Genomic DNA, 16,507 nt, shown 5'->3' with positions numbered 1-16,507 from the left:
GGTAGACCCAGGACAGCAGGCAAGGGCCCCAGAACCCCCTGGTCAGACCATGGATCATTTAAATGACAGCAGAGAAAGCCCCAGGGGTGGGCTGGGCTGATGGCTCATAGCTGCGCAGAAGCGGCGGCCCCTCCTTGCTCAGTGCGGACGGCTTGCAGACAGCACGAGTTCCTCAGAGCCGGGGTCAGGTCTGAACAGACTGCCCTGCGCCATGGCTCCCGGGCCTTTCTGAGCCCCGCAGAGGCCCTGTGGGGGAGGCAGGGTGGGGCGGAGGCTCACCGGACATGGAACGGACCCGGTCCCGGGCTCCGTGGTACACCTGTTGCCCAGCTTGGGACTCCAGCTTGGCGGGTGCCTCCTTTGTCTGTCTCACGTGCACGCTGGGGTCAGAGCTGAGGACAAAAGGTCCCCAGAGTGTGACTGAGGTAGTTCATGGGCTCAGGTGATCTGACACTCTCATGCAGGCATGGGCTCAGGATGGAAACCAGGTAGACAGAGGCAGAAAGCAGTGGTCACCTCAACTCTGGGCCGCCCTGAAACTCTCCCGAGTCCAGGCCTAGCAGTGACCGGGTCCCGGTCCCCACGCTCGTCGTCACGGTGACAAGCTTGTTCCCAACCAGCCAGGTTTTGGTCCTGCCACCAGCCAGGAGGAACTCTCCTACAGGAGACCTGAAAGCACAGGAGTTGGTCAACACCTCACTGGGTGGGCGCCCTGGATGGCCAAGGCGCCCCCATATCACTCCTGAGGCCGCTCAGACGGAATGCAGTCACAGAAGAGCACAGCCCTGCCTTGTCCTGGAGCTGACTCACACCTCTTGGGGACTGCCGTGAAATTGGAGAACACGTATCTGGCCATCATGTCCAGACACGTCTCTGTGAGCTCCAGGTGGAGGTTTTTCAAGTTGTCGTCGGCCTGGGCCATCGAGTTCTCGTCTGCAGACCCCAAGCTGGCGCTCGTGAGAGAGGTCTGGATCCTGCTGGAAGAGGAGCCATGGCAAGGTCAGGTGCCGGCAGGGGCCTAGCTGTCTACCACAGGGGCCAAAGCTCAAGGCATGCAGGTGCGGAGAGGGCCGCGCTCAGAAAGACCCCGCAGGGCATGTGGCCCATCGAACACAGCTTGGCAGAGAGTGGACACCCTGCCCCGGGGGCAGGCAGACAGGGGCTCGTGGAGAGACCCAGGCCGGCTCGTCAGAGCAGAGTCCTCAGAGACGGGAAGAGAGGCTGGCCCCTCACCGAAGCACAGGAGAATGAGGTGACCCCTTTGTGGCACAACAGTGGAGTCATGCACAGACGCGGAGACCACAGGACACAGACGAAGATTGCATTCTGCCCCCGGGCCCTCCCATGGAGGACGGGCAGGGTCTGGGTCCCATGTGAGGCTCTGCATTCACCCCCACACTTGGCCACCGAACCCCACCCCGTGACGAGGAGGGGTGTGTGCAGGTCTCACTCCAATACAAATTTCATGCCCCCATGGCTCAGTTTTGCTTATAAGTTATTGAAAACAGCTGAGAGGGGAGCCTCCGTGATGACTCCGCAGCCCGGACTCCCATGCAGGTCAAACCCCACTCAGGGAAGCCAGGCTCAGGCTGGGGCCCGAGCCAGGCGTCAGCGAGGGGCTGGCTCTCTGAGCTGTGGGGCGCTGAGGCCTGAGGGGGTTTCCAGGTGAGAAGACGGTGTAGCCTGGCCATGGGCATGAAGTGGTGAGCCCAACCCCTCAAGAGCCCCAAGACATAGCAGGGGAAGTGACGAGGCTGCACCCCTGGGGAGGTCAGGCCTTCCGCGCCCAGCCCCTTGCAGGCTGGCCCCAGGCCCACTGGCCTACACAGAAGCCCCCGTTCCCTCTCACCTGCCACAGAAAGCAGACCTTTCCCAGAGAAAAAACTCAAGAAGAAAGCCCACTCAAGAGAACGTGAGAGAAAAGCTAAAACCTGGAGAGTGTCCTCAGGTGACCGGCATGGGTGTGGCTTTAGTTTACAAAAGCCCCTGACCTCCAGGACAGGCCTATGGGCGCTGCCACTGGACACCAGCTGCCTCACAACGGTTATCCTGCTTCAGGCCCCCAGGCCGGCCTCTGAGGACGCTGTGCAGCTAGCCCACGCTAGTTTGAGGCCGGGTGACAGAATGCAACCTTTCCAGCCCTCTCCACCAGGCTCCCCGCCCCAGAGCCCCGGTCACGCGGCCCAAGGGCTGCCAGGCGGGCTCTCCTCCACTCTGGCCGGGGAGGGCATGGGCAGGTGACGAGGTCATGCAAGCAGCCCCATGCACCACCACCCGGGTGCTCCCGCCTGGCAGCGCCACTCACAGGCCCAGCTCCAGGGTCCGAGCCCCCCGCCCAACAGAGCCCACTACCTGCGGACCACATGTTCAGACACACTGATGCTGCGGCACCGGAAGGCATCGGCTGCAGAGCTCTCCTTGAGTTCTTTCACGGGTGGAGAGTTATTCAAGCCTTGTTTGGGGGGTCTGGCTATCCTCAAACTACCAGGTGAGGAAGGAAGGCCCAAGCCCCAGAGAGCCCAGCTCCCGGCAGGGAGGACAAGCCATTGGAGGGATGAGGAGGAAAGGTCACAGGCCACAGGGTCAGGATGGAGAGCCCGCGGGTGAGATGAACAAAAAACCATGCCAGAGGCCAGTTAGCAGGGGGAGAAACAGAAAACAAAAACGCATGAAAATACATTGCGTAAACATGACGGCGAAAAAGGTTTCACGCATGATACTAAAACAAAGAACATTAGTGCAAATTAAATGTGTGTGGACTGCACTGCACGGCAGATTCCAGGCTGTGCTGACCAGGTGTCCCGCCCCCCTCTCGGGACCAGCTGCTGGGGCCCTGAGGGGCACAGCTCCAGAAAAGGCCAGTTCTAACCGCAGGCCCAGCCCCAGCCGCTGGGACCCTGAGAGAACAGCCTCTGACTCAGGTCACACTGACTTCTGGAAAATGCCGTATTCCCACCGGGGAGAGCCAGGAAAGCTGGACCGGAAGGAGGGGGGCGGGACGGGGGGTGGGGGGCAGCCGTTCAAATGGAATGCAAAACAAGAACACGAGGCCTAGCACGGCTCTTCTCAGGTTTGGCGAAAGCAGCCGAGATGAAGAGCGTGTCCCCGGTTGGCAGTGGGCTGGGAGAGAGCTCGGGGGAGCAGGCCACCGCAGTCTGAGGCTGGGCGTCTGCGGCCCTGGGTCCCCATCCAGGCCGGGTGTGGGCTTCTCAGGAGTCAACCCTGGGCTCATTTGGTGGAGTCAGCCCCAAATCCAGATGCCCTAGAACTAGCTGGCACCCCAATCTCCAGCTCGGCGAGTCTGTACTCGCCCACCATCCAGGCAGGACCAGCCAGGATCCAGCATGCAGGCTCAGCCACACTGAGGCCCCGGAGGACATGGGCCTCTCCGGCTTTCTGGGGCCGCCTGCCTCCCGAGCCCGGGGCACCTGGCGCTCAGCACGGCTGCAGGGGGCTCGCCCTCAGCCACAGCCCATCTCCATTCTGTGGCCTGGGGCAGCCAGGCAGCCCCGGCCTCCTCACCATGCGGCCCCACTGGCAGGCCTGCCCCGCCCACACAGGCCCCGCACCTCTTGGGCCTCTCGTTGAGACTGGTGCTCCGCGCTCTGAAGCTGTCCTTCTCGGGAGTGTCATCAAAAGACAGGAGGACGTTGGAGCGCAGACCCTGGCAGAGAGGAGTGGCGCTGAGCCACAGGCCAGGAGGCGCCCACAGGCTTTCTCCTGCTGCCGCTGCCAGGGCCACCCAGGGACCCTGTGAGCCAGGGGCAAGCCACAGGCCCAGGACATGGGCAGCCACAAGTTGTGCCCCAGAGGTGCCCACCTCCCCTCCCGCTGGTCACCCTGCTCCAGCCGTGGACGGCCAACAGCCTTGCCGGCTCACCTTGGTGATGTAAGGAACAAAGTCCTTCCGGAAGGGCAGGCGGCACCTGATGAACCACATGGCTATGACGTGATGGGCCAGGCATACGATGTACTGATTGAACCTGCCGAGGAGAAAAGGAGGTACTGGCGGCCCAGGGAGGGACCCAGGGAAATGTGCCAGGAGGGAGGGCGGCAGGTCAGAGGCGCCAAGACCAAGCAGGCCTTCTCTGCCCAGAGGCCTGGCCTCCGGTGAGCAGAGGCCTCCAGCTGGCCTGGGCCACACCGAGGAGGAGGAGGCCTGCAGGGACACATGGCCAGCACTTACTTGGAGGGGTTGGTATACGGCAGGGAAATGGCAAACACACTGGCATACTGCTCTGCTGCGAAGTTCCTGTAGAGGTGAGGCAGCCTGGCCAGAGCTGCAACAAGGAGAACCAGTGAGGGGCCCGACGGCTGGGCAGACATGCCCACAGCCACAGCAGGGCTGGGCATCAGCATCCCGTGCTGTGTGTCTAAAGCCAGCCTCACTACTCTGACCCGAGAGGGCAGCAAAGGAGCGAAGGTGGGAGCCCACCCAAACATGACCCTGGGTCTTGGTTCCAAGGGCTGCAAACAATGGTCCCCTGGCTCCATACAGACTCACTTTATGTCTTGTGAGCTACAAATGCTTTCCATCTTTACAAAACGTTGTAAACAAAAAAGAACATACAGTCATGGCTGGTCCCAGGTGGCCTTTTACAGAAGCAAAGCCCTGCCCTGCTCCTGCTGTCCACATGCCCAAGGCCTGCTAAGGGCCAGATACTCAGGGACACTGGGAAGGAAGGGGCGAGCCACGCACCCCCAGCTCCTGGACACCCCAGCCTGAGAGATGAGAGGCTCTCCGAGCTGCAGCTGTGCTGAGGGGACAAAGGGAAGGCTGAGAGCCGGGCAAGCACAGGGCCCAGGGCCAGCCAACGGGCGACTTCTGGCCACTGACCCTGAGGGGCCAGGAAGGAAAGCCCTCAAGCATGGGGGGTGGAGGGTGCAAAGGCCCTGAGGCAGCAGAGGGGCCCATGGGGCACAGCACACCTACCTGCAGCAAGGGGAGGTGAGAATTGGCAAAGGTTATTTCAGGCAAGGCGCAGCCCCAGACTCGAGAGCCCACCCCGCTGACACCTATCCCGGCACACACTGGCACAGCCACAGACACGTACTGGACAGGAACTCGAGGAGCGGGATGGCCATGCTGGCCGTGGCCGAGATGTGTGTGAGCTTCACGACCAGGACAGGCAGCGCCTTGAGGATGACGTCAGGCATCTCCACGCTGCATACGGCCAGGGCCACCACACATTGGCTGGCACAACGGTAGATGAGGCCTTGCTCCAGGCAGTATACCATCTCCCGCTGTGGACGGCACGATGACTCGCACCAGGCCCATCACAGGCTGGCCCGCACCCCTGCCCCGTTCAGAGAGACGCTCTGGGTAGCCAGGGCCCAGTCTCTCTGCCTCCATCCCAGAGGGGAAAGCCAAGGGCCTATCCCAGGTCTCAGGGCCCCCAAGTGGCAGCACCACCAGCAGCTAAGCCCCCCAAGCCCAGTGGACAGCGAGGCCTCCCTGACACCTCCCCATGTGCCCCCAGCCCAATCCAGAGCCAGGACACGCTGGGCTCAACTCCCTGGGCTCTCCAATCCCCAGCTGTCTGCCACGGCGAGGCGGCCAGGCCCACATCCACCCTGGGCTGAGTTCCCAGGAGACAAGTGCCGGCTCAGGCCACAGCCTCGGGGCAAACCACCTGGGCCCTGAGTGCTTCTGACGTCCCGCAGCCAGCTCCCCGACCCCCAGTAACACTCTGGGCCTCATGGGTCCTTGGGGAACCTTCAGCCCAGTATGGCCAGCTACCCCAAGAGTGCAGCCATGAAAACCAGGCCAGGCCACAGAGGAGGAGCAGAGGCTCACGATCCCCAGGAGTGCAAGTGGGCCGTGAGCCCCCGGCAGCGCTGACCGGGAGCATGGGCTCAGGGGCCCCACGGTCCTTGTCCAGCGCCTCGCCTTTCCCTGACCATCCAAGCACTTCTGCTCCCTGCTCAGTAAGGGCAGGGTGACAAAGATGAGTGTTGGGAGCCTAAAGAATGAGGTACTGGCTCCTTGCAGGCCTTGTACCCAGCAGTGTGGACCTGAGGAGACAAGCTTTATCATGCGTGCTTGTTGCTCCTGATGACAGATATGGAAACAGAGAGAAGCAGGGGCCCTCGGCCCGGCCACCCTGCCTCTCCACACACGCCCAGGTCAGTAAAGAGGCTGAGCACCTACCCTAAAGCTGGAGCAAGGGCAAGCCAGGCAATGCTCCTTAAAAAGAAAACGGGGCTGCGCTGGGAGGGCACATTCAAGCACTGCATAAGCCCACACCCGGAGAGAACTCGGGAGCACCAGCGAGTCCAAACGTCCGTGGTTCTAGGCTGGGTCAGCCCTTGCCTGCGGTGGCCCCAGAGGGAAACAAAACCAGCTGCCCACGCCCTGGCCCAGCACCAGGTTATAAGGAAGACACTGGGCCACTCTGACTGAGGCCAGCATCCTGTCCCTCTCTCGCCTGGTACCTGTCTAGTTTTGTCCAAGTAGTTATGGTAAGAGATCAGGGCTGTCAGCACGGGAACCACAGCAAGATGCAGGTCAGTTCTGGAGAAGCCTTCTGGGGTGCCTCGGAGCCGCTCCAGGGTCTTGGGACCTGAAAGCTAACAGCCACGGCCCAGTTGTGAAGCTCTGTCGGCAGAGAAATCAGGCCAGGTGGCCGGGGACCCAGGCAGGCCCCTGAGAATGGAGGCCCAGCGGGAGGATGGGCCAAAGGCCTGGGACCCCCCTACTGCCCTTTCTAACCAGCAGTCTGCTTTCTCAGAGCAGTGGGAGGACACCTGCAGACCTGCTAGGAGACAGGAAACGGGGTGTCCGTATCACGGAACTCCTTGGAGGAGCGGGGAGGAGTCAGGACCCCGTCCGGGCCTGCGAGCTCAGCCCTTCACTGAGGCCCGATTCCCCACCAGCGAGCAGGGACGGGACGACAGGGTCCTGGAGGCCCCTGCTGCGCTCCAGCCAGGGACGAGTCTCTGAGGCAAACTTGTTTGTGCTACATGTGGCCCCGCCCACCTCCCAGGCTCCGTGGACCAGGGGGAGGGCCAGAGTGGAAGGCGCACCATGGAGCAGAGGGCGGCAGACAGCTGGTCGACGCTGCACGGGGAGGTGAAGATGAGGACCTTATAGCGCAGCGACTCGGGCAGCTTGCTGAGCACCAGCTTCAGCACCTTCCAGTCGGTCTCCTGCAGCAACAGGAGACGGGTCTCAGGGCTGGGAGCTCGGTCCGGGCGGCAGCAGGGCTCGGACCTGCTCTCCTGCATGACCTGGCCCTGTGTCCCTGCAGCTTGCACTTGGAGGGTCAGTCCTGGACCATGGCCACTGCCTCCAGACGCCAGGTGGGTGGGAGGCACGGCTACACCTCTGGTGCAGGCAACTTACCCACCCCACCGCCAGGCCTGGCTCCCTCCTGCTGCTGGAATCCCCCGCCTTCCAAGACTGCCCTCACCCACCCCCTCATACCTCACAGCATAAAATACCTCCAGCCCCACCGGCTAGTCAGAGCCTCCCTGGAGGCACGCTCCACCCTACAATCCAGCTGTTTGCCCACATCTTTCACTCTTGTACCACAACCACTTCCCAGAGGCAGAAGGTCTCCTGGGCTCCACACCCAGCTTCCAGGGACGCACTGCCCATGGCAGGCACTCAGCACTCCGCTATGGAACCACTGAGGGCCCTCAGACTTGAGCACCCCCCACGCTCACCACAGGGAAGGGCTGAGTGCCTGGGGAGAACCCAGAAAGCTCGGTCTGATCCAGTGCCGCTGGGAGCCCGGCCTCTCACCTGCTTCAGACACTGCAGCAGAACACGGAAGAGCAGGGAGTAGGGCAGGGAGCCAAGGCGCGCGGCGGGGCCCGCGGGTGCGGGGCCAGGGGGCCCGGCAGGCGGGGACAGCGGCCCCCCGGGCTTCTTCTCGGAGCTCCTCTCTGTCTCCCTGTGGGAGCGAGCGAGAGATGCGCTGAGGCCAGAGCTCCCTCTCCAGCAGGCTAAGGATGGACGCAGGCCCCGAACTGCAACCGGGGCTGCCCGCCAAGCCCTCTTGAGCCGTCCCCTGCCCCAGAGCCAGCCGCCACCCCGCCCCGGGCCCTGGACGTACAGGTAGTCACAGACGCAGTAGGGGCTGAACCTCACGAGCCCGTCTTTGCTGGGCAGGCCCAGGCGGTGCAGTGAGTCGGCCCGCAGCTGCAGCAGGAAGTCGAAGGCCTGCGGAGAGCGGGCGGCACGGTCCAACAGAGCAGGACACGGCCACCCAGCCACGCAGACTCTCGGAGGGGAGCCCACCCCAACGGCAAACCCGCCCCAATGTCACAGCACCCGTGGCCTCCCCATGGGGCCGGTGATCCCCACAAGAGCTGGGCAACACCTATCTCTCACCCGGGGCAGTGGGGCAGGGAGCGGATGCCTGGCATCTGGCCAGGCAGCAACGTATGGCCCAGGGTACTGACAGCAGAGCTCTGCTCAGGACACCCTCGCCCCCCAAACAGAGAGGGCCGTCTCCTCAGGTGGACGCTCCATGAGGGACAGGGCTCCCATCCCAGCGACCTCTGCTCACCCTGCCGCCAGCTCCCCAGGCAGAAGCTCGAGCCAGGGTGCCCCACCCTGCCCTCCAGCACCAGGCTCTGCGGCATCAGGCCCCTCTGGAAGTCAGGGCAATTCCCGCTCTCCGCCCCCGTCTCAGAACCCCCTGTGACAGAGAGGCACGCAGACCACAGGCCAAGGAAGCAGCAGCCTCAGCTGGTGCAAAGGAGGGGCAGTCTGCTGCAGACCCCCAGGGGCCCCGCCACCCCTCGAGCCAGCGGGCACTGTACTCGCCGAGCCGGCTGCAGCTGCAGGGCGCCCCGGGCACATACCTGCAGACGGATGCTGCTGGCAATGGGCAGGGCGTAGCCGTGCTTGTAGTGGAGATGAATGTGGCTGACCAGTGTCTCATACACGCGTGTGGCATGGCTGGCGGGCAGGGCATACAGCTTGGTCTGCAGAGAGAGTGCCAGTCACAGCGAGGGCAGGAGGCTGAGATGCAGCCAGGGAGCCAGCACCGTGGTGTCCGGGGGAGCAGCCCGGCAGGCACTGAGATAACTGGCCACATCTACCGCCCTTTAAAACGGAAAAACCCTGCGAGCCACCAACGCCACTCAGGGGCTTCCTTCCACAGGTACTGCCCCTCATGCCCCCGCCTTGGTGAAGGTGAAACATCAGAGACAGTCACGTGTCTGTGTTGTCAAAGGGAATCAGGTAAGAAATCAGGGTAACTGCCCGACGGCACAGCCACATTCGGCAGGACCCACGTGCGCTGACAGCACCTTCTCAACACCACGAGATGAAGCGGGAGGACCTGGGGGTGGGGGTTACCCTGCACGGCAGGAGGTGTGTGTGCCCTGTGCGGCCCATGAAGGGCGCTGTCCCCTCGCAGTGCGTCGGTCGTCCCCACCCCCTCCACAAGGTCAAGGAAACCTCCCTAAGAGGCGAGACCTGAGGGGGTGGGCAGGCAGATGGTACTCAGGGCTGCCAGCAGCCTGGTTTGGGGGAAGGGGTCAGGGGTTACGGGGGGAGCTGCGGTCCCCTCTGTGGTACTCTAAGTCTTGGAGGAGACTTAAAACATATATCACTGTACAGCCACACACACACACACACACACACACACACACAGATACACACACACAGACAAATACACACACAGATATACACGGACACAAAGACATAGACACACACGGACACACACACACACAGACACGGACATGGACACGGACACACACACGGACACACAGACACACACGCACATGCACGCACGCACGCACGCTTGACGGCCCCAGGTCTCCAGGCTGGATTTCCAAGTGAGAGCAAGACCATCTCTCCCTCCTTCCCTGCAGTAGGGTTCTGGTCCATCCAGACCACAGGGCTCCCCATGACCCCTCAAATCAGGACACAGGGAGCATAAGGCTCCTGCCGACAAGATGCTCAGGAGGTGCTGTTCAGTATTTGTATCAAATACATTTTAAACTTCCACCAGGTAATAAAACTCCACCAGGGGTAAACTTTACGGGGACTGTCCTACCATCAATGTTTTACAAAGTAGTTGATGAACCAACTGACTCAAACATTTCATTTTACACAATACAGATCCTGGCAGATGACCTTAAGTAGCACCGCGGTGCCTTGCCCGTCAGCAACGGAGGGTGGTGGCCAGCAGAGGCACCTATCACTGCCCTGCTGGGACATGAAGGGCCAGCCACAGCACCAGCAACCCCAGGGACACCTGAAGCACACGAGGACAGCCACCACCTGGAGAGCAGGTGCGACACGGCAAGAGCCAGGGGCAGAGGACGTGCACAAGTGGGCTACTGGATGAAGGGCCCGTACCCAGAGGGTGTGAAGACCCCGACAGCTCAAGAAAGACCACCCAGCTTAACAATGGGCGAAGGGCCTGAACAGACATTTCCCCAAAGAAGACACACACATGACCAAGCAGCATGTGGAAAGATGCTCAACGTCATTAGTCACTAGGAAAACGCACATCAAAACCACAATGAGACTTCACCTCCTACCCATGAGAACGGTGACAATCAAAAACAAACAGAAAATCAGGAGTGTGCGTGAGGGAGTGGCAAAGACAGAGCCCTCATCCACTGCTGCTTGGAATGCAAACGAGAGTGGCCCCTAAAGAAAGCAGCCTGGCAGCTTCTCTGATGACTGACTGCCCAGACTTACTGGCTGCCTCAGCAAGTCCACTCCTAGGCGGATACCCAAGAGAAATGAAACATGGGTCCATAGAAAAATTCGTATGAGTGTTCACTGTAGCCAAAAGTGGAAATGACCCGAGTGACCACCAACTGATGAACGGATACCCACACAATGACCATTACTCAGCAGGACAAAGGACAAAGTACTGACACACGCCCTGACACGGGAGAAACATGAAAGGCGTCACGCTCCGTGAAACACGCCAGACAGAACAGGCCACACACTGTGTGACTCCTGCCTATGCAACGCCCAGGGTGAGCGAATTCACGGAGAAGGCAAGCGCGTCAGTGACTGCTAAGGGCTGGGGTGCTGCGGGGAGAATGAGGAGGGACCGCTAGTGGGTGTGGAGCTGTTTTGGGGTGAATGTCTGTAACGACAGTGCACAACTCTATGAACGTAACAAAAACCACTGAACCACACACTCTAACGGATGAGCTGTGTGGTACACGCATTACCTCTCGATAAAGCTACTTTAAAGAAAGCCACACAACCGGGGGGCCAGACAGACGGCAGCCCTCCCCGCCTCCCTAGCCGCGGGGACAGCTAAGGCAGTTCTGCACTGACGCGGGGCCTCGTCCACCCCGCCATGAGGACTCTGACCTGGCCCCACGGCACCAAGGAGGCAGGACCACCCCCGGGAGCATACAGGTCCCCAGGGAGCTGCACCCTCGGGGCAGAGCCCACCTGAAGGATGACCAGGAGCCCCAGGACCGCGGTCTTCACATCCTCCAAGGAGGCTGAGTGCGCGGCCACATCCCTCTCCTCCAGCTCAGGGGGCGGAGAGAGGGAGCGGGCGATCACCTGCAGAGAGAAGACCTCCGCTAAACCCCAGCTCTGGGCTCACTCAGGCAGCAACCGTCACCTCCGAAGTTCTCTACCAGCGACTACTTTCGCCTCTATTTCTCAGAAGGAAAGGCGCCATCCACCCCGCCAAGGCACAGATCAGAAACTGCAATGCGTTTTAAAACTAAAACAAAAGGGTGCTGGTTGTACAGAAGAGCAATGGACCCAAGCCCGCCCCAGCCAGCCCTTCCTAAAGCCACAGAGACACGTCCCAGGACCCCAGGCAGCAGGGCAGCAGCAGGCCCGGCCAGGCCTCCCAACCCCGGGAGGGAACCGGTCTCAGGGAGACTCAGGCAGTCACTCTGCAGAGAACAGACGCGGGTCTAGGGAACGCTGCTGCCTGCCGGGCTCCACCACTGAAAGTGGTCCCAGCGGCCGCCTGGGCCCCCCAGGTTCGCACGGCTCTCACTTTCTCAACGATGTCCAGTAGGCTGTTGAAGTGGTGGGTGTGGCAGCCTTCGGCCAGATCTACCAGCAGCTGAGTGGCCAGCTTCCGGACCTGGTGGTCTCTATCCTCAGGGATGTGGGAGAGCTGCGAGATGACCACTGAGTTGATAAGCTCCTCCTGCAGCAAGCACAGGAGCAACCAGGTGAGCCTCTGGCCATGGCCGAGACACACCAACACGTCATTCCAAACTCGGGATGACCCACGGCAGCAGTGTGCAAGAGCCAGAGGGCCTCTACCAGGGCGCTTGGCACAGCCCCTCCACTCAGGACAATGACAGGTACACAGTGGCCCAGCGAGGGCAGAGCCCGCAGGTGCAGGCTCAGACGTGAACACGGCAGGGACGGCGTCTCCGCTCCCTCAGTGTCACAATTCGAAGGACCCCAAGCGGAGGGCCCTCTGCGTGTGCACTGATATCATGGACCCACTGTCATGGGGCTGTAGGAGGCGCTTTCACAGAGGCAGGTACAAGGCACTACAGGAGCGGAGAACAAGAAAAGACGACCCCAACACGAGGGACCCGGGAGCCCAGAGGGCTTCCTGAAAGAGGCAGTGCTGAGCCGGACTCTGCAGAGTGAACTCCAGCAGACAGAGATGCAGAGAAAGGGGAGGCTGAGAGGGCAGGCGGGGCTGACAGGTCCCAGGAGCAGCAGGCGCTGCAGTGAGGCCGCCGTGAGGAAGGTGCTGGAAGAGGGGACACACCCGGCGCCTGAGCACCTCTCCTGAAGGCAGCCCGGTGGGCGGGGCTATGGCTGTTCTGGAAAGAAGGGCAGGTTCTGGCCCCAAACCTAGAGAAGGATAGACCAGAAAGGGAAGCAACGCGGCAGAGAGACAGGCAGGGCCTGGCAGCCGGTGACCCACCCAGAGTCTGGAGGGCGAGTGTGATCACAAAATGAAAAGAAAATGTCCCCACACAAGTCTGTTTTCCTGAAGGCAGAGGCTGTGCCCTCCTGGCCTCTCAGCCACAGGCCTGGTGGGAGGGAGGGAGGGAGGGGTCAACGAGGAAACAAAGCCTGCCACTGAGGGGCCCCAGCAAGGGCCACAGGCTGCTTCTGAGGCCAGCAGTGCCCTGCACGGCCCTCAGAGGTCACCCTGCCCCCGCCGCCCCAGGGCCCCCGCGACAGCCCAGACACGCACCTCATAGAACTGCCTGTTGATGAGCAGCACGAAGGACAGGACGTCCAGCACCTTGATGCGCACAGCGCTACGTGACTCGTTCCTGGGGGCGGGGCACACTGCTGGGACTGGGCAGCTGCACCGGCTGCTGCCTCCCCCTGTGCCAGCCTGAAGTCCGAGGATTTCCCTCTGGGCACCCCACATCCACCCGCCTCGGCGGCAGGCAAGACTGAGGCCAGATTCTTGCCACATGGACCCAGCGCAGCAACATGCAGACCCAGAACGGGTGAAAGGCAGAGCACCTGGCCCTCAGAGACGGCCTCTTTCCAGACAACCACCCAACGGGAGGAGCAAACACAGCAGCCTCAGGGGACTGTCTGTCTGTCCTACTGGAAGACAAACCCTCTCCCGCGCAGTGAGAACCGTCACATTAAAGAACCAGAGAGGAAGGCGCTAACTGCCCTGGTCGCGCGCCCACCTGAAGAACCTCTCCATCAGCAGCTGCAGGTTGTGGATCCAGCCGTCCTTCGCTGGATGGATGGACTGAGCCCTGTAGGTTATTAAGTTTAAGACGGACGACTCCTGTCGAGAGAAGACAGACCTGGGGTTAAGGAGCCACTCGGCCCTTCCCAAGATTTTCTCATAAACCCAGCCCCATGCTGCTGGCCCAGGAGAACGGCCACTCCAGGACACAGGGAGGGAGCCGATACGATAGAGGCTCTGCTGGCCTCGGTGAGGACTCACTGAAAACCCACATGAAAGCCTTGCATCAGGCTAGCCTCTCTGGGGCCAGGACAGCCTGCGGCTAGGGGAGCAGACACGCCGAGTGCGGAAACGCCAGGCGTCTCCCTCTGCGCTGGTGAGCAGAGATGGAGTCGGGCTGTGTGGAGCGCCCAGGCCCGCACACCTCCAGCCTGCTGGCACCTGCAGACATCAGCGCTGGGGCACAAACCCCGGGGGAACAGGAGCCTGCCCGGGCCTTCACTTCAAACTCACGGAGAACCTCCCCCAGACCCACACAGCACCCCCACCAACCACCTGACCTAAACCCCGGCCCCACCGTGATGAGGAGAGAAGTGGTCTTACAGGCCTCTGGTCCGCACACCTCTCCACAAGCTCAAAGTATCTCTCCTGCGAGCCATGGAACTCGTTCTGGTCGCAGAGCTCCTCCACTGTGCTCAGCAGGTCGTGCACGATGGCGCTCAGCTCCGGACTGTCCAGGCTCTGCAACACGAGGACGCCGGCACTCAGGAAGGAGCCCAGCTCCCTGCCAGGACTCGGCATTGGAGTCCTCAGCTCAAGGCAGCTGGGTCCAGACTCCAACCCTCCAGCCGGGCAGGGGGCATGACTGCCCCGTGCTGGGTGTGCCAGGCCCTGTGCTGCTCCTGCCCAATGCGAACGGGAGGTGCCATGGAACGCTGGCGCTGCCTGCACAGTGGGCTTCCCCCAGGCTCTTGCACCTTCTGGGGACCCTGTGGTGTGGTCTTCCAACCCATCCCTCCAAGATTAAGCACTGCCCGAACAGTCAGCACCCACCCCTGAGGGACTGGAGCCCAGGCCCTGCTAACTTCTGGTCCTTCCTCCCATAAGTCTGGCTGCCTGCCCAGTGGCCCAGGCCCGAGCCTGCAGTGCGTGTGGCCGCCTCTCCTCACAACTTCTGCTCGAGCACATCCTCCCTCCCGCTACAGGCAATGCCTTCCTCCAAAGTTCCACCAAAGCGGCGGGCAGGAACTGTCTTCAGGGTCCACTTGCAGCCGTGGAGGTAACCCGGCAGGTTACTCTGTCCATCCTGACTGACATGACCCCCAACCACTGCTCATCTATGACACAGTCCTGCTCCAGCTGACGGAGCATGTTTGGGAAAAACAGCCGTCTTCAGTGGACCACGAGCCGACAGCCCTGAAAACCATCAGGCGACACAGCGCAGCGGGCTCTGAAGGAGGGCCCTCCTGGCCAACCAGTCCACAGCCCCAGTCCTCCCAGTGCCAGCTTTCCTGCCCACCTCACCTGGAGCTGCTGGAGCAGGCGCTCGATGATGTTCAGCAGGATGTCCCAGGTCACGGCCTGGAGATCCCTCCTGTACTTCTTGATGAGTCTGGTTATGGAGAGAACAATCTCATAGGACACCACCTCATTCGGACAGGTCATGGCCTGGAACACAGGGCACGTGGCGGTCAGCTCCTGCTAGCTCTCGCAAAGGAAGCCCCGGCACGCAGCCCTCCCTCGGAACCTAGCCTGAGACCCCTCGCTTCCACACGTCTCACGGGCCACAGAAACAGCACCTCAGGAGCCTGGAAGTATGTGTTCTATGCTGGCTCCAAATGGTCTGATGGAGCCAGACTGTTCACTTCAAATTCTGGGCCCGGACTGACTCGCCTCATGAATCGCAAGCCATGCACAGAGAGCATGCCCTCCCCACCCAGGACGACCCTGATCAGGACACAGTGCAAGCATCCATTCATCTGGTAAGCTGAGAAGAGTGATCACCCCAGCCTACCAGAATGCCGTGACAACTACGTGAAAACACACAACAAAGTGCTCCAGGTTCCACCAGGCACTGCGGAGACATGCACTACCATCTCTGGCCTCATTCTAGAACAAGAGCGAGGCAGCCACTCGACCAAGGGAACTGTCAAAAGCAAGCATGCGGCTATCCCCAAGAGAATCTTGATGCTAATTGACAAGATGAAATTCATAAATTGGAACATCTGCTTACGAATGAACCCTTCAAAGGTCCCACATCTCATTTCTACATGGAAAGCCCCGTCCCTGCAGCAGACTGCAGTCTGATGGGCCTGGCCCAGCTAAGGGGAGCCCCCCAACCCTCGCCAGCGTACCATGGTGCAGAATCTAAGTTACCTCATAAAACGATGGCAACACAGATGTTGGGGAGTTCTTGAGAGAATAGAGCCGGTGGGCACCCCAGAGAGCCATGCCAACAAAGAACACGGCTCCCCTCAGCAGCGGTGCGTCCTCCATGTAGGCTCTGAAAGCGTCCCAGGAAGACAGGATATGAGCAGAGGGCAGCCTGGCGTCTGCCAGGCTCCAGCAGCTTCTCCAGAGGTCCCTGTGCTTCTGAGGTGGGAGCCGAGCAGGGCAAGGGGCTGCACAGGGTGCCCGGGGCAGCACAGCCATGCGGCCTGTTCTCATGCGTGCTCAACAGTCATCATGCTGACTGGCTGAGGGGCTACGTGAGCTGCCAGGACACAAAGGCCCTCGGCCTCGTGGTGCTGACAGCCTCGGAGACACAGGTGTGAACCAAATGATCGCGTAAGCTAACGCTGGGGACCCCTCGGGTTACAGCCGAGGAGGAGCCGTGGGACGTGAGAGCAGACCTGCTTGGGCCATCGGGGAATCCAGGCACAACATGGAGATGTCGAGGACACTCAGAGAAACTCAAC

General features: G+C 61.4%; 1 protein-coding gene across 9 annotated transcripts in view; it reads right to left on the bottom strand.

Moving 5' to 3' along the window:
- The window catches only part of TSC2 (TSC complex subunit 2), a 30,975-nt gene that overhangs the window by 6,539 nt on the left and 7,929 nt on the right, over positions 1-16,507 (bottom strand). For 4 of the 9 annotated variants that reach the window (XM_040254115.1, XM_040254127.1, XM_040254123.1 and 1 more), the window contains 20 exons: positions 15,966-16,092; positions 15,114-15,257; positions 14,193-14,330; positions 13,585-13,688; positions 13,128-13,209; positions 11,955-12,110; positions 11,387-11,503; positions 8,815-8,937; positions 8,061-8,167; positions 7,748-7,898; positions 7,027-7,149; positions 6,436-6,570; positions 5,055-5,244; positions 4,187-4,280; positions 3,881-3,983; positions 3,570-3,664; positions 2,353-2,481; positions 813-977; positions 517-669; positions 280-392 (listed from right to left, as the gene is read on the bottom strand). In XM_040254115.1, the coding sequence (XP_040110049.1) occupies positions 280-392; positions 517-669; positions 813-977; positions 2,353-2,481; positions 3,570-3,664; positions 3,881-3,983; positions 4,187-4,280; positions 5,055-5,244; positions 6,436-6,570; positions 7,027-7,149; positions 7,748-7,898; positions 8,061-8,167; positions 8,815-8,937; positions 11,387-11,503; positions 11,955-12,110; positions 13,128-13,209; positions 13,585-13,688; positions 14,193-14,330; positions 15,114-15,257; positions 15,966-16,092 (2,549 nt within the window). The remainder of the gene's footprint in view (positions 1-279; positions 393-516; positions 670-812; positions 978-2,352; positions 2,482-3,569; positions 3,665-3,880; positions 3,984-4,186; positions 4,281-5,054; positions 5,245-6,435; positions 6,571-7,026; positions 7,150-7,747; positions 7,899-8,060; positions 8,168-8,814; positions 8,938-11,386; positions 11,504-11,954; positions 12,111-13,127; positions 13,210-13,584; positions 13,689-14,192; positions 14,331-15,113; positions 15,258-15,965; positions 16,093-16,507) is intronic. The other 5 variants (XM_040254145.1, XM_040254137.1, XM_040254132.1 and 2 more) reach the window with 3 other exon arrangements.

The sequence above is a fragment of the Oryx dammah genome, unplaced genomic scaffold, assembly GCF_014754425.2.
Source record: "Oryx dammah isolate SB20612 unplaced genomic scaffold, SCBI_Odam_1.1 HiC_scaffold_2, whole genome shotgun sequence".
NCBI lineage: Eukaryota > Metazoa > Chordata > Mammalia > Artiodactyla > Bovidae > Oryx > Oryx dammah.
The sequence above is the reverse complement of the archived record's forward strand: the minus strand, read 5'-3'. Positions and strand labels throughout refer to the sequence as shown.